Source organism: Athalia rosae, chromosome 8, assembly GCF_917208135.1.
Source record: "Athalia rosae chromosome 8, iyAthRosa1.1, whole genome shotgun sequence".
Taxonomy (NCBI): Eukaryota; Metazoa; Arthropoda; class Insecta; order Hymenoptera; family Athaliidae; genus Athalia; species Athalia rosae.
The window spans coordinates 6,621,841-6,645,619 of NC_064033.1; the positions used below are offsets into that span (position 1 = coordinate 6,621,841).

Consider the following 23,779-nt stretch of genomic DNA (forward strand, 5'->3'; position numbering starts at 1 on the left):
CAATCGAACAATATCTGAGCCCGACTCGTTGTTGCATGGCAGTAAATACGCCAACATCGTTCGCCATTGGTTGCCCGCATGCAGTCCGTTCAAGGAGAACACAAAAGCGTGATTGGCGCGTCGCTCGGTTCTGCCAAGGGGTCCGGGACTTCGAAGCCTTCGATGACGTCGGTCTTCACGTCATACTCCTCCCGTTCCATCGGGGACATTTCATGCCATTTTAGCGCACAACCCCTCTCTTCCAGAGGGATGTCTAGCACGGCCTGCTTCAACCCTGTGAATCACTGATCTCTATGCAATACACTGGACGGGGGATAGGCCAAAAAGCATTGTGAGTATTTGAACGCTTGGCAACGTTGTCACGGTTTGTGTACTTTCTGATTGACGTTTCGGCGACCTATTTGGGATAGTGCACTAAATTGTGTTATTCAAGTGAATCGACTCTTTCAAAATGGTCATGCAATGCTCATATTGTGGGAAAAAAGCCGACAGTGGGCGAACATTCCATCAGTAAGTATTCAACTGAAATACAACAGCAATATTTTGTTTTCTCATTAGTGAGGTTAGATTAGACTCTTTGATTTAGGCGACCTTTGGTTCTATAAATTTGTTGTATTATTCCAGTTTCATTTTGTAGTTAGTGTAATGATTTCTCAATGAAATGAGGCTTTCTAAGAAGACAGTGTTTCGTAAGCGGGTTGAAATAATCTCTGTTTCCCTTGTAGGTTTCCATTAAAGCAACCAGAATTACTCAAATCTTGGCTAAAGAATGTTAATGTAGGTGACCACTTCGAACCATCGAAAAGCATGAGATTGTGCTCCGATCACTTCACAGCCCAATGTTTTCAGAAAACAGGGGTCAACGTAATACCGATCGATGGAAGTGTTTCTATTGTTTTTGGCACGTATAGATTGGCACGTACATATTGTTCCTTTATAAAAATGCCCGAAGATAATCTTACATTACACAGGTGATTTGGACTCTGAACTTATCAACATTTTATAGATGGAGTAGCGAAATTATAGTATGACCTGTATGTCCAGTAAAGTCCAAATGTTTTTTTTAGTATGCATGCATCATGATTAAGTTCTTAACTTTTAAAATATCCACTTAGAAACCCAGTATTACTGAAAAATCGGATTCTGGCTATCGGCAAAGAGAATTACACACCTGAAGAGACAAGTCGCCTTTGCTCCAATCATTTTGAGAGAACCTGCTTTCGTTCCTTGGGTTGTAAGGGATCACTCCTTTTGAGAAATACGGCAGTCCCCACTATATTTCTACCCATTCTATCTGAAGGTGCGATTTGATTCAATTAAATGGAACAATTATGGTCCTTGTATTTAATTGCTCACTTTCAATATCTCTTGCAGGAATACCTGTTCTTGGAAAACAGAGAATGCATTGCAAAATTCACCAACGAAATATCCTAGATTAGCAACATTCCATGAAACACCAGTTATAGAGACAGCAGAGCATCAAATGCCTAGCCTTGAAGACATAGTATTGGCAAGTACTTCAAAGAAAATGCCCGTTCCAGCAGTGACTACACCAAATCGGACCACCCAGCCAATAGAACCAATCACCGGAAAATGGCTTCTTCTCGCCAAACATGACCACCACTATGAGAGCACACCTAGAACCACCAGAAGGAAGCTTATAGTGACAAATAAGAAAATGAAGATCTTGCAGGAGGAAGTGCGAGTTCACAAGCAGCGAATCAATAGATTGAAGAAGAGGATTCATTCCCTCAAAGATATTGTAAGTGAATTACGTAAAACTCGTGCACTTTCTGACTCAAGACTAGCATGCCTAGTCTATTGCTGACAGCGATGTATCGCAATTCTTGGAACGGTACATTGAAAATCAAAAAAATGTCGGGGAAAGAAAATCGCTTCCCAAGAAAAGACAGTGGAAGGGCTCACGTACAAACCCTGGTTTAGGCATTCCCAGAGAAAAGTACCCACCGGCTATGACGCTCCATTTCTACTCACCCAAGGCATGCGGTTTTGTGCGCAGAAAGTTCTGTAACGCTTTACCTGATCCTGTTACCTTGAGAGCATGGTATTCAACGATCGACGGTGAACCAGGCTTTGCATTGGAAGGTCTGAATGCTTTAAAACTTAAAGTATCCGAGGCTAAGGCTGTTGGCAAGGAAGTTTTAGTTGCATTCATGCTAGATGAAATGGGTATTAAAAAAGGTATGCAATATAGTCCAAATGGGATTGTGAGAGGGTATGTTGATTTGGGGAGTCGGATGGAAAAATCTGATATGGTGCCTTTAGCAAAAGATGCCCTCGTAATGACGGTTGTTGCCTGAGATGGAAGCTGGATGATTCCTATAGGATATTTTTCCATTACTGGAATTGATTCAAACACAAATTTGGGACTCGTGACTGATGCTTTATTCGTCTGCATGGCATTGGCGTTACAGTAGTATCTGTAACATTAGATGGCCCATCAGAACATTTTTCTACAATGCGCCTACTTGGAGCTAATTCTGTCGTGCCGAATCCAGCACCTTATTTTGTTCATCCTTCGACTGTTGGAAAAGTATTTGTAATTATTGACGCTTGTCATATGTTCAAGCTAGTAAGGAACTGCTTAGGTGTTAGAAAAGCTCTCAAAGATAGTCAGGGGAATTTAAGTGAATGGAGATTCATAAATTCGTTAGCTTCTATACAAGAACAGGAAGGATTACGTGCTGGGAATTGGATTCGAATGGCTCACATTCGTTATCAAAGAATGAAAATGACGGTAGCTTTGGCTGCACAAACTCTGAGTAGCAGCGGGGCTCATTCCATTGAATTCTGCAATATAAAACTAGGTTTATCTGACTTCTGGGGATGCGAGGCTACAGTGTGGTTCATGAGATGCATCGATCGATTGTTTGACTTCTTAAACTCACGGAATCCTTTCGCAAATGGTTGGAAGGCTCCTCTGCGTTGGAGCAATGAGGTCTTTTGGCGACCACAAATTGAATTGGAATTGGAATATTCAAAAGGTATTACGGACATTACGAGTACACCGATGTGGAAGACACCTAAATACGTTGGTTTTGTAGGGCTTATTACTGGAGCAATGTCTGTTATTGGAATTTTTGATACTTACGTTGAACCAAATAACTCCCAATTGCATTACCTGTTGACATACAAATTGAGTCTTATCTGCGTATAAGAAATTACTAAAACCTCCTGAAGTAACGGCTGTGAATGGCAATACTGAAGCCATGAATAGTACAAGAGTTCTAAAGGTGTCTTCCAGTGCCTCCGGGCAAAAAGTAGTAGATTGTTACGGTCCGGCTGTGTATGAAGCTATAAGCAATATTTGGGTAAAAACTGAGTATGGTTTAGATGATAAGAATGAGTACAGTAGTGCTCCTGATTAATTTCTCAACAAATTCCTCACCTTCCATTGTGTACTTCCTGAGGATCTCTCGATCTTTTCCAAAGCTTGTATCGCTAACATAGGTGGCTGGGTTGTCAAAAAGTTAATCGATACAGTGGATCCTGTCATAAAATGTGACAAGTGTCGAGAAGCTCTTTTTCAGAACTCCCAAACCAACGCGGAATTCGACGATAATGCTCTTGTAGAAGCAAAGACTAGAGGTGGCTTCATATTCCCAAACGATTGTATTGTAAATATCTGTCTGTACTTCGAACGCTTATTAATGCATGCTCGAAATAAAAGCAAGTGCATCACGCCTAAAGAGTCAAACTTTCCGGCATTGGTTTGCTCTGGAGTCATGAAAGATCTACTACAAACACCTGACACTCTATCTCCTTCATTAAATGACAGTTTATTTGATGATGCGATTGAAGAGTTATCTAATCACGTCTACTCATCAACTAAGCAGGTGTGCAATACTTATGTACGTCTATTTATCAACAAAGCAGGTGTGCAATCGTTATGTACGGCTAAGGCTTTTAGCCGCAACTAATTTAGCCTCGGAAGCCGCAGTTGGCATGAAGATCCGACATCACATGACTCGTCAAAATGTTTGGCAGAGTCAATAATGGCTCCAGTCAAGCCTCTGAAATAAGTATTAACATAATGTATGAAATGCATGGCATAGCTGAAAAAAATAATACTATTGTTAATATTAAATTGAGAGTAATAAATGATATAACTAGTTCCACTAAGTTGAGGTTTATTATTAGTGTAGGCACTTGATACATCAACAAATATTGCAATAATTTTTGAACTCTTGCGTAATAGTCATTTGTATTATTAGCATCTAATCTGTCAGACTATGATTGAAAAGTGATATATAATCTTGTTAGTATAGTTAGGATACCTCACCGCATATATTGTTCGATAACTGTGATTGATGAATGCTGTAACACTAGTCAAATGAATCTATGGTACACTGACACTTCTGACGATACTTCTACCGGATGTAATATCAATAATCATATTTCATGTAAGATTTTATACTTGTGCAATGGTAAATGGATCACAATATGTATTGAAGGTGATATAAAGTATAATTTTGCAGAATGCATAATATAATTATTTGTACATACCTTTTCGTTTATAGTTGAATTTGGAATACATCCGCATCTTGTAGCCTTAGAAAATGAAGACGGAGATATTGATTAGTCGCTATTTTAAACCGGCACCGGCGGCACCTCATCATCATTGAGTAACTATCCTATATACACAAATTCATTTAAGAAATGCGTTCATTCACAATTATACCATGATTTTATTCAAGTAACTTGTTCACAATCTTTCAATTTCTAAGATAAAATTATATTACGTCTATACAATGTATGCAACCAATATCAATCTATACAATCCAAATTTTGCAATATATTTCTAACTGATTATTCAATTAATTTACGCAAATAATTTATAGCTAAAACGAATAGATGAGGTAATAGATGAGTGAATTGATGAATAATACTCTAGTGAATAAAATATAATCTATATTTCTAATCCATGAATCATAAGTGAAACAACAATTTGTACCAATAAGTTGTAATATAAACGTAAAAAAATGTTGATTTCTACTCATGCTTTTTTGTAACGATTCTAACAAACTATACTTCGAAGTATAGTTGGTCAGTGATTCTACTTACACATTTTCCATTCCAGTCCATTCTTCTCACCAAACTTGTTTAAATTTGCCGCCGAAAGTGTCAAATATCCACAAACAAAATGGCTTCTACGGCTCACAGCGGAAATAGCCGTGCATACCCTATCCAGTGTATTACATAGAGATCAGTGGCACAGCGTACTACACATATCAATAACGGCGAATCAAAATTCGAATTTATTACATACGACACATATGGAAACGGCACTGTGCAATGTTCGGCGTGACATAAAAAAAAAACTCCAACATAAATCTTGGCGAAGACGATGTTGAACAGCTTTGAAATCACTATCGCGAAAGGCGAGTCGATCAGGGGTGCGATTCTCGAAAAGAGGACCCTAGACGTTGAGTGTAGATAAGATAGGATTCCGGTGGGAACGCGGTAAAGCTCGCGCATGCACAGAACTGAAATCGGCCGTGATTGGCGCTGCATCGTAGTACCAACTGTATTTTCACCTCGGTCATTCCGGCGAAGAGGGGTGGCACTTAGAGCATATATTACATGGAGGGAGCATGGCCTATCTCTACTGTGCCAAAATCTTGTAGCAAGCAAGTAAGACAGAGCGCGATAGATTTCGATCATCCCCATCTCTTTCTGGCATGCTCCGATTGGCTGAAGGCTCGTCCCCTCTCTTTTATGAGAGTATCGTATGATACTCAGGCAGACCCCAGAAATAAGGGGTGCCGATCGAGTTTGTTTACATATTATACGTGCGAACTGATGCGAACCAAAAATATTTGTGTAAAACGCAAATGTTTTTAATTAGTGTCACACAATGCCATATACGTGTCGCGTTCCGAACTGTAAGGCAACTTATGGGACCAGTGAAACATTAGACGTTAGTTTCCATCAGTAAGTACCGCATAGATATACGAAAGTTATTGCATTTTGAGGTTAGAATGATGTAGGAAAGTGTATTTAAACCTTCCTAACATTTTTCAGCTTGTCTGCTGATAATAAATTACTTTTACAGTACATCATTCTCTAGTCTTAATGCTAATAAAACTCTAAACATCTCTACATGCTATCATAGGTTACCAAAGAACAATGAGCGCGGTAAAGAATGGACAGAAACCCTGTGGAAGAAATGTAACGTGGAGCTACGCACATCAGATCGATTGTGCAGTAGACATTTTGATCGCGTTTGCTTCAGTGTGGGCCCGTTTGGAAAACGGAGACTAAAATCTGATGCTGTGCCGACTATATTCGACAATACTTTGTCTGGAGACAAAGTTTCTGAGTAATTATAAAATTGATATATAATCTATGGTAACTTTGTATTTGCACCATTTCATTTTCAGATCAATAGAAGAAGCCATAGAAGTTCCTAATTCGGATTCATCATCAGTTGAAAATCCCAATCAAAGCATTGAGTAAGATTCTTTATTTTCACGTATTATGTTCGAGAGTTGAGTTGAGTTGAGACTCACAACTACAATAGAATATGACTTTTTGTACATGACGAGCAAAGCCAAAAAATTAGCAATATGCTTCGTTATGTTTTCAGGATACCTCCAGAAATAGACTATGGACAATCAACTTCAAATTCTGAATTGAGTAAAGCTTCTGGAGTGACCATTAATGACATTGATGAGTAAGATTTGTTCGGATAACATCAGCACTAATAAGAACATGATTTAACAGTCATAGCTACATTTATACATCATACAAGATTTGTCCATGATGATTTCAGGAAAGCATCAGAGCCGGATGCACATCCTCAAAACAGGAAGAGGAAATATAACAAACGTTACTTCACTGACTGGAACCTGGATGAACTCGAATGTACACCAAAAGTACGCAAAGTACTCGAATTGGGTAGAGAAGAAATTTTATTACAGCGCCGTAAGATTCGTACTCTGCAAACGTACAAATGTAGGATGATGAAGAAAATTAAAACATTGCAAGGCCTTTTAGAACACTTAACTAAACGCAACTCCATATCTAAAGAAACATCGAACTTACTCGAGGTAAATGTTCAGGTCGAAAGTTGAAACGAAAATAATTGTGCTTGAAATTCACTGTACTATTATATCTCTCCAACTAATCTGATGAAAATCAGAGCTTAGAAGTATCAGTGAACGAAAGCTACTTGAAATCAAGAATAATAAATTTGAAAGTGAAACGGTGGAGAATATTATATTCCAATTGAAATTGCAAGTAATGCAAGTTTCTATAATTAGATACAATTTATTTAATTATTTATTCATATTTTTCTAAATTATATTTTACATAAAATGCACCTAGATATTATTTTCAATTTTTTGAACATAGAAGATTTTACACCTATAATTATTCACAATTATTATTTACTTAATATACATCCAAAAATACTAATGTTTCAATGTTACTATTAATCAATTTCGACATAATTATTATTTTTGGTCAAAATTGTATATTGCACTAAATTAATCAATAATTGTTCATACAAATTCTACATTATCGAATTTACTGATGAACATAAATGTACAAATTCAACATGACAGTCGACTATTTCATTTGTGTTAGGTATCTATGCCCCAGTTTGGAAAAGAGATGTTACAACGATTACTTCATCAATCCAAAAAGAAGTTTCCACCCGCATTACGTTGCTTTGCTACAACGCTACAGTTTTATTCCTCGAAGGCTTACAATTATGTCCGCACTGTGTTTTGCAAGAGCTTACCTCACCCTAACACAATACGCAAATGGTACCAAAAAGTCGATGCATCTCCTGGTATTTCCAAAGAAAGCGTCATAGCACTCAAGAACAAGGCTACCGCAGCACAAGAAAATAATCATGTGGTTTTATGTAACATGATAATGGATGAAATCATGATAAAAAAGAAGACTGAATGTGTTGCTGGTAAAATGTGGGGCTACATCGATCTTGGGACAGGATTGGATGATGATTCTTTAGACGAGGCAAACAACGCATTAGTGGTTATGCTAGTGTGCATAAACAGTCATTGGAAAATCCCTTTTGCCTACTTTTTAATATCTACGTTGAGAGGACATGAAAAAGCTAACTTGGTCAATGAGTGTTTGAGAGTTGTTCATGAGACTGGCGTTGTTGTTACCTCATTGACTTTCGATGGTGCTGGATCAAATATGGCTATGTGCAACATTCTGGGAGCACAAACATGGTTATCGGAACGTGATCGTTTTCATTTCCCTCATCCAGTGACTGGAGAACCTATATTTATTCTATTGGACCCATCTCATGCCGTGAAGCTTGTAAGGGGCACTGCTCATGATAGAGACTTGGTCGACGAAAACAATAAATGCATATCTTGGAGCTATATTGGACATTTAGTTGATCTGCAAGAAGAGGAAGGTCTACATGCAGCTACTCGCCTTAGAAGACGACACCTTAACTGGCAGCGCGAGAAAATGAATGTGAAACTGGCTGCGCAAACATTAAGTAGCAGTGTCGGGCATGCCCTGCTGTTTGCGGAAAAAGACTTGAAGTTGCCTAAATTTCAGGGAGCCGAAGCCACTGCAAGATTCTGTTTCATGATTGACAGTGCTTTCGATATTCTAAACTCACGCAATAGATATTGTAAGACACCGTCCAGAGCTGGCATAAGCCCAGACAACATTGTTAGTGTTAGACAGGAGGTACAGAAAATAACTCGGTACATCAAAACGCTAAGAGACTCGGAAGGACTAATAATAGAATCAAACCGGAAAACTGGCTTTATAGGCCTTATTACATCATTATCAAGCGTCATCAAATTATATGACAAGTACATCACATCTAACAATGCACCTATGAAATACTTGCTGACATATAAGCTGTCGCAGGACCATCTCGAGGTGTTTTTTAGTGCAATACGTAGTCGCGGTGGATTCAATAATAATCCTACCTGCTTTCAATTTGTAACAGCATACAAGCGATTGCTAGTTCATGCCGAAGTGAAAGGCTCAGAACGAGCCAACGCTACTGCACTCGACAGCACAACCATCCTGCAAGTCACTAGTACTGCATCAAAAATATCAATGGTTGATGAGCTTTGTTACCAGGAAGAAATTCTGGATACCATTGGAAATGACGACTACCTCGATCCTGCATGGACGAGAGCGAGCACGGAATACATGAACCATATCCTACAATATATTGCTGGATTTGTTGTTAGAACTGTTATCAAAAAATTAAAGTGCTTTATCTGCCCCTTTCTGCTGACATCGGATAATAGTAGTTCTAAGTTACTGAATAGAAAAACCCGGGGCGGTTTGATTACGGCTTCTCCTGATGTTGTGGCCATCTGCTGTTTATCAGAAAATCGATTCCGAGCTATGTATGCACCCCAGAAAAATATTTTCAACAAGCTCAGCACAGTCATTATACGGTCGGTACCGCATCATCTGCTTGAAACAAATCATATTTTCGACCAAAATCCGCTTAGCGATCATAGATTTCAACTCATAAAGCTCATTGTTCAAACGTATTTGCATATACGAATAAATCATGAAGAGAAAGGACGTCAAGAGTCGATAGATCGGATACGTAAAGTGTATTCTCGAATGATTGTACACAGGCATCAGTAAATACAAAATTGTTATTCAAGTATTTTCTGATTACCACTCCTGAATCACCTTCCTGCATATACTAAATGCTACAAAATACATTTATATAATTTTTAGAAAAATTTTCACCATGCTCAGGGCCCTCCACAGTTGCGTTACGCTACTATCGTGTTAGAAAGAGATGGGGATGATCGAAAGCTATCGCTCTCTGTCTTACTTGCTTGCTACACTTTTCTGCCACTATGCGCCCTCCATGTAATATATGCTCTAAGATGTAAGACAACCGCGCGCTGTGCGATAGAGTGGGCGGAGCTTATACGGTTCAGATCGTGGTCGGGTAAAATAGGTGAATTTCGAGTAGCGCGATGGGGCAGCTGGCGCCTGCTTTAAAATTGAGAGAAAAAATGAGTATGACAAACCAGTCAGAGAAAAACGTTTCGATATCACAAAAATATGATTATAGACATACGGCGCAAATTAAACTTGGGTCAGCACATTGAAAGAATGAAATACTTACATTTAGCTCGACTCATTAGATTCGGCTTGTTTACTTAATTATTTTACAGTTAGAACCCACTCTTGGCTAATGCTCAACTGACATTTATCTATTAGATATCACATGAGTATGACAGATAGATATTCAGGGAAATTTTAATTTCTGCAGGAATTGATGGGAATAACAATGTTAGGTGTCAGTTGTCATTACTCAATGGAAACCACGAGAAGGTGGTGGGCATTTTCCATCGGGAAGGGATCTTGGAATGAAGGATGAAAGGTTATGAGGAACGGTTGAAGGAGGAACAAGTATACACATACATGCACAGATTATTATGTATATACAGTAACTACTACATACAAATATCAATATGTAAATTAAAGCGTGCAAAGCTACTGAGAATTCATGTAAAATATTTGCAAGCAAACAATATGTATATTAGAAGCAAAGCCAAGTGAGTAAGCGTGAATGAGTATGGAAAGAATCCACACACTGATTTAAAACGGTCGGTGAAACCGTAGAAAAAAATTCATAAGTTGGTTGCTCATGATATAAAAATTATAGTGAATTACAGATGAGTAATTTTTTGTAATTTGCGGTTAGGTTTTGAGCCTGCAGAGACTGGAGGTCGCTTATTGTTATGATGATCCCTACGATCTTTAGACATCCACTTGAGATTGTAGAAGATGTGAACACGAACAAACAATGCAATAATAAAGTCGAGATGCTTTTGGGAGTCCTTGTGATTGGCGTCGAAACAGTTTGCAAAACAGTGAGAAATACAGCTTCGAAGATAATGACCGAGGAACTCTTTATGACTATGCTGTTTGAACTGCACATCGAAGATTTGATACGCTGATGTAACAGCAGTGTGAAATTTATCGGATGGAGCTTTGAGATGTCCCAAGTCAGTCTCGTCATATGTGCTGTAGGCTATCCAAAATATTAAGGTTTCACTAGTTTGTTCGAGATCCTGGTTGTCTTTAGTGAGATCCTGTAAACAGTCTGGACATTGGAATTTTTTCAAACACTTATGTGCAAGATATCCTGCAACATACCTCATGGCACATTCCTGTAGAGAACCGCCTGAAAATAAGGATAATGATTCGTCTACATGTTCTGTCAATGAGTGGGGAAGTCTATCCGAAGATGTATTGTCAACTGTCTCTGGTAATTCAATACGAATTTGGTCGTCGCAGTTAACCCAATTGTCTATGTCGAGATTTATGGCAGCATTAGATGGAGCATCGTCACAGGCTGGGAGAGTTGATGACGACTGGGATTGTTCAGATGGAAAGGTAGCAAACAACGAAGTGGCATCGTCCCGCTCACAGTTTGTGCCACTGGGCGGCTTCATTAAATTGACAGTCATTGCATACTGAAGGTTCCTACGAAATTGCATAGACGAAGGATTGTCATTGTGACCGCAACGACTTCGAAGGATTGCAAATAGATTCTCTAACGTGCTTGATTCAAATGTACAGTGGGTAAGTAAAGGGAGCCCTCATCGCGCATCGTCTGCCAAAGCTGAAGAATGCTCTTGACAGTCAATATGAGTCCACTAAAACAAGGTGGTGATGGTCCTGTTGAAGTCTTCCACGTCTTCAACCATGCTACAGCACTTTGTAAGAAGTTCTCAACTTGGGGCTGCTTAGAAGATAGAACGCGCTTCAAAGGATTTGGATCATAAGAATTACGACTATTGAGGCAGTCGAATAAATCATTCATATTTTTTATAAATCGAGCAGTAGCTGGACCTGCTGGATGTTTCAAATCTCCTGTAAACACGGCTGTGGTAATTGCTGCAGATACAGAACCACTGAAGACTTGTGTTGCTGAGCCAACCTTCATTCGTTGAAAGTTGTTGGGATCTATATGCCTATCCGTCAATTTTGGGGCGGCCCTACAGGGACTTTTGGCTTCGATTTCGCGTAGCTCCCGAATCGGTACCCAGGAAACTACTTCGCCATCTATAACGAAGTCTTTATTGTGAAGATTATTTCTGATACTCTTGATCAAATAAGGTACATCATAGGTGAAGAAAATTTTACGACCCATCACTGCAAAAAAAGGAGAAGCTTCTGTGACGCCCAGGTTTGCAACTGCTCTACGGTTAGTGGGTCCTTGATCACAAGTCACAGATTTTGGTAATAGTTCGGTTTGAATTACCGCAGTAATAACGTCTGTGATGAGTAAAGTCAGGTCATTTGAAGAAATGCTACCATGCAAAACTACATAAGCAATGGGCTGCTTCCATGGGTACTTCAACCCACGCAACATGAACACTAGAGCATGATCGGCCCAATCCCTAGTGCGACGTAGAGATCCAATATCTTGATAGCCCTCTACCACGTCCGCTTTTGAGTTATACTCTAGCAAAGTTCTAATACTCATTTCGTCCCACAGTAGTAAGCATTTCCGTTCGTATTCGGTCATCGTCAACGTCTTTGTCTAGAGTCTATCAAAAATACCCTGGTTAATTCCAGTTGTTAGTTGTAATTCGTTGATCCATCGTCGTACAAGGGTCACGCACGGTAGTAAAAATTTCTTTACATCTCTTAGAAATACATAAGCTGATGGTGACTTGTAATAAAGTGACAAAGCAAATTGCTTCTCCGCCTCTGTCCACTTGGATCTTTTAGTGTGCCTGAGCTGCGTCTCGAAAAATAAAAGAACTTCACCCTCCAAATAGTGAGAAGCAGATTTCAAAATATCAGCTATTACAGGAGGTTTTTGTCGGTAAATCTCAGTCTGTCGTGCACTTTTGGATTCTAATCGTCGAATTTTATTAGATTGTACTTTTAGCTTGCGAGTCAGAGTCTGGATTCGATTTTGTAGTCGTTTTTTTCTGGGTGACACTGTAAGCCTATAAAATGTTTGTGGAACCTGTATTTGAGTCTGGAAAAGGAGCTCAGGTTGACTTTCAATGACGACAGGTGACAACGGATTAAACAAGAGAGGGGCTTTGATGTTGGGGGTACCATTCAAATCTATATTTGTATCAATAGCTGGAGAATATCTAGAAGTAATGTCTAATGATGGATTTGGTTGTATCGAGGAATAATTCCCTGGGACTGCTGATAGATTTGGAAGAACAAGAGAAGGTAGTATAGCACTATTCTGACCGGAATCTCTGTCAGGCTCAAGCGAATCAAGCGTAAGTTCTATTTGTGAAGCATGCTTTGGAATAGCGGATACTTTTAATTGCTTTTTGTTACCATTTACCATGAAATCCGTCTTCTCGAAGTGCTCTGAACACAATCTCTTTTCAATTAATTGTTTTGAGCTTAGCTCAAGGAAATTATCGTTCCCTGAGTGCAATATCCAATCCAACTGACTGTAAGTACGAAAAGTAAATTGCCAAATGTGTTGTATTGAAATCAATTGGGTTGCGTTATTTTTTCATCCATAATCAGTTATTTTGTTATTATAATTCCTCATAAATAGAATTAATATGGCAACAATTATTTGATTTTTTATTGCAAGATATCAAGTGTTAGATCTTGTTGGCTAACGCATCGTTCAATGCCTATAGGTACCTGGAAAAATCTTTCCATTGCCTGAAATGATGTGACAGCTTGGGGAATTCAGTCGGATATTTTTAAATTTGCCAACCGAAGTCTTGGAATAGGTCAAAGAGATAGGTACAGGAGATAACCAGACGATCAAAGGAAAGTATTTGTAATGCTATCATACGCTACTCATAAGGGTCTGAATTTGATGCTCATTGGAAGAAATGGTAATTGTTTACTTTATCAACCCGTCCTCGCAGGAGGTGGAGGTTTTTGGGGGTTGTAGAGGAATGTGTCTTTAATTAGATGGTGGTCGGGTAGCAAAGATCATTAGGTGCATCAAGTAGCCCGGTACGTAAGCGCGTTTTTCACCCTTGATCTGGTTAGGGCTGGATTGTGTGTAGGCGCTTAAATAGCGGACGTCCTTAAATTATAGTTCGAAGTCGCTCGGTATTTAAGCGCCTAGACACAATCCCACCCTAACCAGGAGATCATCAAGGGTGAAATACGCGCTTGCGCACCGGGCCACTTGGCTACGGGCCGGGCACCTAATCAACGAATTCAGAGTAGGTCTGAATTCGTTGCCCTAATGGTCTTTGCTACCCTCACTCCCTGTGAGGATGTGGTGATAAAGTAAACAATTACGGAAGAAATAATGTGAAGTTCTTATAATAGATAAATTTCGAGTAAATTCTCGATTCCTTTATCTCGCCAAGACCGACCCATTACTTAAAACACCGAATCTCTCACGACAGTGAATTCCCGCCAAAAAACTATTTTCAAGGAATTACGATCACACAAGAATCGACTTCAGCATTTAAATAACATAAGGCCCGTGTCAAGATTGCTAAAAAAAATGCATAACTGATGATGATAAAGGTCGCTAGGAGATTTTAGGAGGTAAAAATGAGTAGGATCGATGGAAGTGGATATCTTACATGCATTCATCTCGAGGGAAACGGTGGAAGGATAGGTCTGGTCGTTTCTTTTTGGAGTTTGTGCATCCTTTATAGGCACACAAATTCAGCGGCATGTCTGTAGGAGTGTAAGGAGAAATAGGAGTGATAGGAAAAGAAACTGATAATTTGTTCAAAATTAGTAAAAAGTACGTAGAACTTGGCAGAACCAACGCCGATTTATCCAGAACAATGTTCCCGCCAAGCGTAATAAAATTGCACACGGCCCTCTCCGCAAAACGCGATGACAAAACAATCTCGCGCTCACGTGGGTCAGTAAGACGGATATACAGAGCGGACAACGTGAAATAGGGTCGTCCACGAATTTTTTTTTATTGGTTTAAATCGAAGTTCAGGTATCAAAACACTCAGAAAAAAATATATCAGATCAAAAAATCAAATTGATACGTTAATTCAAGCATTAAAATTCTGAAACTGTTTGAAACGGCCCTACATCGTGCGCCATTACGCGGTTCACCGCGTGACGTCATAAACTAGTAAACAACAGCATCGACCCCATGAAGGCTATAGTGAAAAATGAGTGAAAATAAAGAAATCGCCCGAAACCGCATTTATAAGTGTTGTTTTGTGCCGCTCTGCAAGAATACCAGTATATCAGCGAGTTCTAAAATATTTGTCCATGTACCGAAAGGTGATATGAGGAAGAATTGGTTTCAGTTGGCAAGGCGAGACGACCTAACCTCTCTTCACACCACTTTATATTGTTGTGAAGACCACTTTGATGTAAGTTCGAGTTCTTTCGTACTTTCAAATAACCATTTCTATCTTAGAATTCCCAATTAATGTACCATGCATAATATCTTATATTTACGCAGTTTTTGAGAGTAATTCTTTCAAATAAATGCACTAGACTTTCAATAATTATGTGTTGAGGTAGCTGTCATTCAATCCTTCATATTATGCAGTTACAGGAATGTTTGGAAAATTACAGAAGAGTTCTGGAAGACAGAACTGCTTCAGTGAGATTAAAAAAAGGTGCGGTACCTCACAAATTTGATTGTCAACCAGGTAGACATCAAGCTTTCTCTGAACCTCTAAGACCCGCAGTACTAAAGCGACAGAAGAGAGAAGTTCTCAGAGAAATAGAAGCAGAAGTACTTTCACAGAAAGAAAATATCGATGCACCAGGATCAGCTGAAGGCTCCATTGAAGGCTCTACTCCAAAAGGTCACAGTCACGAATCCTTGCCTGAAGAGGATCTGGAAGAGATTGATGCAGATGAAGCATTCACATATGTGTTTGCAAACCCTGCTCACCCTTCTTCGGAACACACAAAGATTACCCTTCTTCCGACACAAAAAGATTTTTCTGTGCAAGTGTCTATACGACCTAAGTACCGGAGTAAGGCTTCGAGCTGCGTACCGAAAACCAAAGATGCAGGTTGTTCGCCTGTTAAATTCAAAACACCTGTGAAACTTCAGAAAAAGCAAGAAGAGTCGCTTACGACGTCCAGTAGTACTGCATGTAATCTGGATGATACATTGGAAAACTGCACCGAATACCTGCCTTCCGATGAAACGAGTGAAGAAGCAGCGAGGCAAAATGATTCTGTGCGAACACAAGAAATCCTAAAAATGAAACTACTCATCATTGCTAGTAAACCAAAAATGTATCTTGGAATTCCAGATGATGGCTTTTTCATTATTGAAGTACTGCGCAACGCAATGAGAGTGAAAACTGAGGACATATGTTTGACACTTTCCAAAATCAAACTGAATGACACATTTGCGAGACTTGGTGATGAATTTGGTATCAGTAGTAGCAGTGCTAACTCAATATTCAGACGGACCATTCCTTTGCTGGCACACTTTCTCAAAACATTGATAGTTTGGCCTTCGGTGGCTTCAATAAAGTCAAATTTACCCTTGCCATTCCGGGCCAGATATAGTAATGTCCAATCTATAATAGATTGTTTTGAGATCGAAATCCAAAAACCCAGCAATGCAATTCACCAGAGCGTAACATGGTCTGAGTACAAGAAATGCAATACTCTGAAATATTTATTGTCTTCAACGCCAGATGGAACGATCAACTTTGTATCTCAGGGTTTCGGAGGAAGGACAACAGATGCTGTCATTGTACAAGAAAGCCAATACCTTGATGAGCTTCCAGCAAACTGTGCAGTTATGGCTGATCGAGGTTTCAAGCATATTGAACCACATTCACAGAAGAATGGATGCACTTTGATCCGGCCACCAAGTGTTGCAAGTTCTGTGAAACCAACTAAAGCTGAAGTTATGGAAACTAAGCGTATCGCCAGCCTACGAATTCATATCGAAAGAGTCATCCGAAGAATTCGAGAATTTGCCATACTAAAACCTCATGCTGGAATTCATCATCTAACCTTAGATATCATGGATGAAATTGTTATCAATTGTTGCAGGGTTAGTAAATTTACAAAAACCCATTATTAACCAATAATAATACTGTATATTATACTTATAAAAGATATAGACTTATTAAATATGTTATATATAATGTCTCAATTTTTGTTTCAATTATTGTCTTCAGCCTAGCTCTTTGCAGATTGAAAAATGACTGGATAAATATTCTCCTGCCAAAAAGCCATGGCCTTTTCTATGAGATCCAGTAGAAAATCTTCATCATATTCTACACAGATCAGTTTGATTGCATGACTTGTTTCAAAATCATGTGTGGCTACACAGAAATAACCCTTTTTCACATTTTTCAAAAACATCTGGAGTTGAATTTGAGCTAGAAATTTATTCGCCACTTGATAGTTTGCTGTGATGTATCTAGATTCTGCTTTAGGGGTCATTGGACACTTTATCTCAACTACAAAGTCATTTCCCACGCCATCAGGTGACGCACCGATAACAGGGAACCTCGAATCCAAGAGTAGTCCACAATCCTCTATGTCCGTTTTCAATATCTCTTTCATTAGCTTTATGACATCTTTTTCTAATCGTCTTCCTCTCTCCATTGCTTCGGTGTCTCTGATGTTCAAGTTTCCTATAACCTGCTCTACCAGCGACCCGCTCTTCGTTGTGCAATGTGCCATTTCGTAGAGTCGAGATGCTGTAATCCGACCATACCGTAACTCGTTCCATAATTTAGACTCACTTTGATTTTCCGTCCCTTTCCTAGCTAGAAGGCATCGTTCTTCAGTCATTGTAGCACTTGCAAATCTCAAAAAACTCTGTACATCACTATTATCTGAAGAGCTACAAAATTCTAGCATTATATTGTGCAGCGATAAAACCTTGGTCGAATCTTGATTGATGTAATGCCGTGAGATCTGACTGTCGAATTTCCTTTTTTGCATTTTATCTAATACAGTTTTAAAAAATGCTGTATTATCGGGTAAATCTTCCGGAACTTTGGGTGCTCGCATATCTTTTGCTTTCAAAGATCTAACATTCGATGCAACTTGAGCTAGACGTGGCTTCTTCCAATAGCATACGGTTGCTGTCGGTTCAGGTTCTTCGCTTCGCCGATGGACCCACATCAAAAAAGCAATGACGTGCTTACAACCTCCTGAAAATAATTATATGCTATGAGTTCCTATCAATTCATTAGCTAACTAGATTAGCAAGTATATTATATGTTACCTGCCGAGGCTGCACAATCTTCACAAGTGACTCTTTCTATCGATTCGTTTTCTTCATCGACGATCATTGAAACAGCATATGCTTTGCTGTTCATCCTATGTTCGGGACACACTCTTCCACGAACGTTACACAAATTTCCTTCTCTTCGGGCTCTACGTATCCAACTGCAGCGTCGCCATAATCCTCTCTTTCGGCTCTAGATATGAAACGATTTTTATAGGTTATTGTACGTTACTAAAATTACAATACGTTTATATTCAAGAAAGCAAAAGGACAGAAAATCCGATTGTACATATGCACCATTGGGTATTGTTACGAGCTTCGATTAGTAATAGTAAAATGCGAAATAATGTTCGGAAAACTTAACTTACCTTCGAGCCTTGACACCCCTCGTTTCGGCCGCATTAAAATAATCACTTTCCGAGAAAAAATCGGTAACCATCAATACTGTCACTTTAGGAAGATTATCGGATTGTGCTTTGACGAATCCGATGTTCATTTTGGAGCAAAATAAGAAGTCACGAACAAAAACCGTGACAAGCCTGTACAAATCTAACGCTACGGATTTGAATCTGCTAGTTTATGACGTCACGGCACATGGCGTCCAATCACAACGCGTTTCTACCAACTGCGAATTTCGTCCTTTTTAATTTCGTTTTTAATAATAATTAACATTATAAAATACCTTCCTAAGCGGTAATTCACATTTAAATAGCATAATGTTCAATATTCAGTAATGATCCGATTTTTTTTTTTTTTTTTTTGGACGACCCTATTCGTTGGTCGGAGGCTTGTCGAGTTCGCGGGGAATTCCCCACATCCGTGCAACCGTCGTTATACCGACAAGATGGGGCGTAGGTTGGATGTCGCGAATCGGGTTTTTCCTCCGAATTAACGTCGTTTTTGATTTTTTATCCAATCAGAGAGTATAAAAGGAAAAAAAAATGTATCAAAAAAAAAAAGGACGAGTACGCTACATCCAACCTACTCCGTCTCCTTGTGAATATATTTGTGACGCTACCACGCCACCATAATGGCGGAAGACAGTTCGCAACATATTTTACACGATAGCCTGTGTCATTATCGGTTGAATTTCGTACGGTACGTTTCAATCAATGGAGCAGAAATATTGTCTCATTAAATTAACCCATTAGAAAATGTCAGAAAATAAATTACAGATACGAGCACCGATTTTACAAGTTTTGAACTATCCCGGTTAGGCTTTACATACAAAGTGTTATTTCTGTATTTATATCCCAAATAAGACATGACATATGATCACACTGTATTTCTGACCGTTACATGTTACATATCTGGTGTAACAATGAGAATTTGAGTCGGATGTGTGGCAAACAAAATGTTAGTCAAATAAGCTCTACTCACCGGCCATGAGGATTGTTCGTGAAAGACTGATGAAAGCGGTGGGTGTCGCACTGCGTCGGCGGCGTGATCCGAAATCTCTTCAGTGCAGTGCTACCACCAATTAGGCTACCACTATTTAATATTACACGCCACCCCTCTTCGCTGGAATGACTGAAAGGAAAATACAGTTGGTACTACGATGCAGCGCCAATCACGGCCGATTTCAGTTCTGTGCATGCGCGAGCTTTACCGCGTTCCCACCGGAATCCTATCTTATCTACACTCAACGTCTAGGGTCCTCTTTTCGAGAATCGCACCCCTGATCGACTCGCCTTTCGCGATAGTGATTTCAAAGCTGTTCAACATACTTTTTGCCAATGCTGTTCGGGCTAACAAGTGAGTCCGAATGGCTTTTGCACAAGCATGACCTCATAACAAATCGCAGATCTTTTGGATATGCGAGAAAAGTCGCAGATTAATAAATATCGAGTCGGTACGTACTATCTATGCGACATGCGAATCGTGCAGTATGAGATTCAAAACAAAAGGCAGTTCGACAAAAGTGCGCTTGGTAGTAAAGGCAAAATTAATATCCATATCATAATCATTTCTTATTCACAGCAATGGACATGGGATATCAGAACGTTGTTCAGCTTTATATGCCTGAAAAATTAGAAAATAATTCTGTTTATAATGAAAGACTGCGGTTCCACGTACGAGACGATCCATTTGAATTGTCGGAACTACAATTTACTAAGCTCTTCCGATTGAAGAAAGAAACAGCTCACAGAGTCATAGATATTGAAGAAGAATATTCATTAGGACCATCAAAAACTTCAGCTTTGGACGCAAGCGTACGAGTAAATTTGAACTTAATCTGACGGTTGCGTTGAAAACCCAGTTATTTCGAATTCTGCTTAGCGAACCCTAACTCTCGAGTTTTGCTTGGAGGAACGGCCGTTTCGAAATCATAGCCGGTTTTCACACAGAATATTTCAATATTACAATCAGCGCATTCGAGCTAGACAAATTATATTCCAGTATATGTTTATTGCCCTCCGGTTACAAATCAAACACAAAACAGAAATACAAACATACTGATGAATATAGGAACAGTCACCTTGAAACATAATATGATTCCACTACAAGTCATCGCAGCATTATACTTTATCGGATCAGGTAGCTATCAGAATTGCATTGCAGGGAATACTACCGTTGCTATGAGTCAAACATCGATCAGCGGATGTATTCGCAATGTTAAGAATATTCTGAGTTCACCAAAAGTGTTTGATACTTGGGTACGCTTCATTCTTAATAATATGGAGAAGCTTCAACAACTACCTAACAAGTAAGGAAAGATTGCATTTATAAAGTTACATATTATCATCTGTATGGTCGTGCTCTATTACATTTATTATACATATAAATATAGATTTTGGGTGGAGAAGCAGTTTCCTGGTGCAATTGGTTGTATAGATTGTACTCACGTAGCGATATTACCACCTCCAAAAGAAGATGAAAATTATCCTGAACATATCGATGTCAATAGAAAAGCACATCATTCCATTAACGTACAATTAGTAAAAATGTAATGAAATCTCATCAGGCGTTAGTACTGATGAAACAACTGTAATTCAATCTCTAGATTTGTGATACTGAACTTAGAATTTTAAACGTCGATTCTCGATACCCTGGAAGTACTCGTGATTCCTACATTTGGAATAACACTAATGTGATTCCCATAATGCAAGAAATTTATAATCGTAGGCACCATTATTTCTTGCTAGGTAATACATGCAATACGCGATATCCAAAATCATAATTAAGTATGTTTCGCAACACTCCATTTGTGTTAACAATAGGTGATTCTGGCTACGCGTTAAGACCGTGGATGACAAAACTAACCGTGACTTTGAAACCTCAAGGTGTGGCACACCAAGGATTATATACCAGGAATTCATGTTTTCAGATATGGAATTTGCAACAAAGCTGCTGCGCCATGCGAAATTGAGTCACGCTGCGAGTTCCAAAAGTAAATAGTGAAGTACTATACTGTCAAAATAATCCAAACGTATTTTTATTTCAGATAAACACAGTATTCTTTTTTCTTAGTAGCTTCTAATACACATCACCATCAACAACAACAGCAATACCAATTACCACTGCCGCTACAACAGCAATATCAACTACCACTACCGTTACAAAAACAACCACAGCTACAACCAGAGCTACAACAACAGCTGCAGCAACAGCAGATACAGCAACAGTAGGATGAAAACTGTGACGAATGTAAAATTATCTGTTTATAAAGAAACGTATTTCGACTCCCAAGTCAAAGATTTACAAAGGTAATTAGTCAAATTTTCTTATTTACAAATCTTTACAAATTCTTACACATTTCGAAATGTTTTACCGATTTGCAAGTGTAATCGTCAACAACCATCGCTTAGCGATGCCTTCCTGTTTGGCTTGTTCATCAATACGAACGGCATTTATATTTTCCACACGAGGTTCAACAATTACGGGTATGTGGAACAGATCACCACGTTGTAAGCATATATTGTGGAGAATCCAACAGGCGATAATGTATCTACGTATCAGGTCTGTTCGCCTCATAGGGAGAATATCTAGTAAACAACTAAATCGACCTTTGAGGAGAGCAAATGACGTTTCAATAATCATGCGTGCTGAAGACAGGCATCGATTGAAATTCACTTCATCTTCCTGAAGGTGACCATTGTCCTTGTCTGGCACCATTATGTGCTTTTGAATAGAGTATGCTGCATCACCAAGCAAGTGACTGTCTTCAGGAAATTTATTTGCATTGCACATCTCTTGGAACTGAGACAATTGAAAAACACGCATGTCGTGTACTGATCCGACCTGACCTGCGTAGCAATGGATGATTTCCATATCCGCATTACAAACAGCCTGCAAATGTGGGTAGCAGATTATTGAATATGATTTAATTACTTTATCCAGGTTAATATTAGGATTCGTTATCTCTACCTGCAATTGAATGGAATGATATCCCTTGCGGTTGACGTATGCTTCAGGATGATCTTTCCGTGCACTTATTTTAGTGTACGTGCCATCAATTACTCCAATGGCTTTAAGGAACCCATATGATAAATTTAACTTGTTCCACGTCTGTTCGGCTTCATCTCTGGTGGGCCACCTGATGAAGCTTCATGACGGTACAGGGCTTTTGTGACTCTGAATAAAGCACGCCAAGCAGTTGCTGTACCCGCATCAAATCTTGTAGATACTGAGCTGAGACATTAAAATGGGAGTCACAGGTCATTTATTGTAAAATGTAAGTAAGTCATTATTCAAGAATCTATTTCTCTGTACCGGAAAAAATGTGGTGTAGCCAAAATCCATATTGCTATCAATAATTGTTTTTTCGGGGATATAGGAAATCGTCCTGATCTGCGTGATTGTCTCTCCAATTGTGGACGAAGTAGGTCGAGCAGATACTCGAAAGTATCCGGCCGCATTCTGAAACATATATTCAAGTTGGTAGAATATAACAGCCGACTTAAGCAAACAGAAGTTCAAATGGCTTCATAATATTTTATTTACTTACCGAAAATGTAACTTGAACTCGCGTTCTGAATATAATGGGATAATATTTTCGACGAACCTAACATCCGTCTTGGCACTCTACTTCGTCGATAATACCTGAAGACATATGCAAGAAACTCATTTTCATCATCGGACTCGCTTTCGCCAGAAGATTCTATTAATCTTTCAGCAAGTAACAACACATCAACGGCTGTCCGTTAGGCGTCGGCCATTTTTACTGTTTCATTTCAGCAGCATTCAATTTCGATGCAACTGGCAACTCGAAGTAGAAAACGGAACGCGGTTGGCAGTCAACTGCGTGACGTCACGGTTAGCAGTACTGCAAGTACACAAACCGTGTCCATAAGTGGAGGATGTAAACATTGCGCGATTTGATTTAGGTTCACGCAAAATATCACTAGTCGAATTTACATCGACTTGTATCGACCGGCGCCCGATCCCCCGATCTTTGCTGTGGCGCTGCTGTAAATTCGACCAGGGATATTTTGCGTGATCTGTTATGATCCACGGCGTTGTCACCTCACAAAACTGACACAGCTATTCAACGATGATTTAACGATAAACGAGACGCGTTAGCAGTCTGAAGGAGTTAGCAGTTAGAAGTTAGCATCCAATTATTATCCTCAATGAGTCTCGTTTATTGTCCTTTTCTTACAACAC

General features: G+C 39.1%; 4 protein-coding genes and 1 pseudogene across 5 annotated transcripts; 3 read left to right on the forward strand and 2 right to left on the reverse strand.

The window, feature by feature from the left end:
- LOC125502112 (THAP domain-containing protein 1 B-like) lies at positions 1-1,295 on the forward strand. Its single transcript, XM_048659836.1, has 2 exons — positions 1-510; positions 726-1,295. Exons 1-2 carry the CDS (start codon positions 452-454, stop codon positions 973-975), a joined length of 309 nt encoding a protein of 102 aa, XP_048515793.1. The 5' UTR covers positions 1-451; the 3' UTR covers positions 976-1,295.
- A 12,761-nt stretch (positions 1,296-14,056) lies between these two features.
- LOC125502106 lies at positions 14,057-17,114 on the forward strand. The gene is made up of 2 exons (XM_048659828.1): positions 14,057-15,320; positions 15,503-17,114. Exons 1-2 carry the CDS (start codon positions 15,114-15,116, stop codon positions 17,009-17,011), a joined length of 1,716 nt encoding a protein of 571 aa, XP_048515785.1. The 5' UTR covers positions 14,057-15,113; the 3' UTR covers positions 17,012-17,114.
- On the reverse strand, positions 17,011-19,787 carry LOC125502107. Of its 2 annotated transcripts, XM_048659830.1 has the most exons (3): positions 18,541-19,787; positions 18,170-18,365; positions 17,011-18,095 (listed from the first exon to the last, which is right to left on the reverse strand). In XM_048659830.1, exons 2-3 carry the CDS (start codon positions 18,261-18,263, stop codon positions 17,110-17,112), a joined length of 1,080 nt encoding a protein of 359 aa, XP_048515787.1. In that variant the 5' UTR covers positions 18,264-18,365; positions 18,541-19,787; the 3' UTR covers positions 17,011-17,109. The 2 variants fall into 2 exon arrangements, with proteins under 2 accessions (XP_048515787.1, XP_048515786.1); XM_048659829.1 differs by having other exon boundaries at positions 18,170-19,787.
- A 3-nt stretch (positions 19,788-19,790) lies between these two features.
- LOC125502111 (putative nuclease HARBI1) lies at positions 19,791-21,754 on the forward strand. The gene is made up of 2 exons (XM_048659835.1): positions 19,791-20,879; positions 20,964-21,754. Exons 1-2 carry the CDS (start codon positions 20,632-20,634, stop codon positions 21,121-21,123), a joined length of 408 nt encoding a protein of 135 aa, XP_048515792.1. The 5' UTR covers positions 19,791-20,631; the 3' UTR covers positions 21,124-21,754.
- Positions 21,755-21,880: 126 nt separating this feature from the next.
- Positions 21,881-23,113, reverse strand: LOC125502110 (annotated as a pseudogene).
- Between the last annotated feature and the right edge of the window lie 666 nt (positions 23,114-23,779).

What these genes read in the sequence shown, in the direction of transcription:
- LOC125502112 (XM_048659836.1), top strand. Translation starts at nt 452, where the DNA reads ATGGTCATGCAATGCTCATATTGTGGGAAAAAAGCCGACAGTGGGCGA. An exon ending in AGTGGGCGAACATTCCATCA is followed by an intron (nt 511 to 725) that starts GTAAGTATTCAA and finishes TTTCCCTTGTAG; the next exon opens with GTTTCCATTAAAGCAACCAG.
- LOC125502106 (XM_048659828.1), top strand. Translation starts at nt 15,114, where the DNA reads ATGAGTGAAAATAAAGAAATCGCCCGAAACCGCATTTATAAGTGTTGT. An exon ending in GTTGTGAAGACCACTTTGAT is followed by an intron (nt 15,321 to 15,502) that starts GTAAGTTCGAGT and finishes CATATTATGCAG; the next exon opens with TTACAGGAATGTTTGGAAAA.
- LOC125502107 (XM_048659830.1), bottom strand. Translation starts at nt 18,263, where the DNA reads ATGAACAGCAAAGCATATGCTGTTTCAATGATCGTCGATGAAGAAAAC. An exon ending in AGATTGTGCAGCCTCGGCAG is followed by an intron (nt 18,096 to 18,169) that starts GTAACATATAAT and finishes AATTATTTTCAG; the next exon opens with GAGGTTGTAAGCACGTCATT.
- LOC125502111 (XM_048659835.1), top strand. Translation starts at nt 20,632, where the DNA reads ATGAATATAGGAACAGTCACCTTGAAACATAATATGATTCCACTACAA. An exon ending in CTTCAACAACTACCTAACAA is followed by an intron (nt 20,880 to 20,963) that starts GTAAGGAAAGAT and finishes ATATAAATATAG; the next exon opens with ATTTTGGGTGGAGAAGCAGT.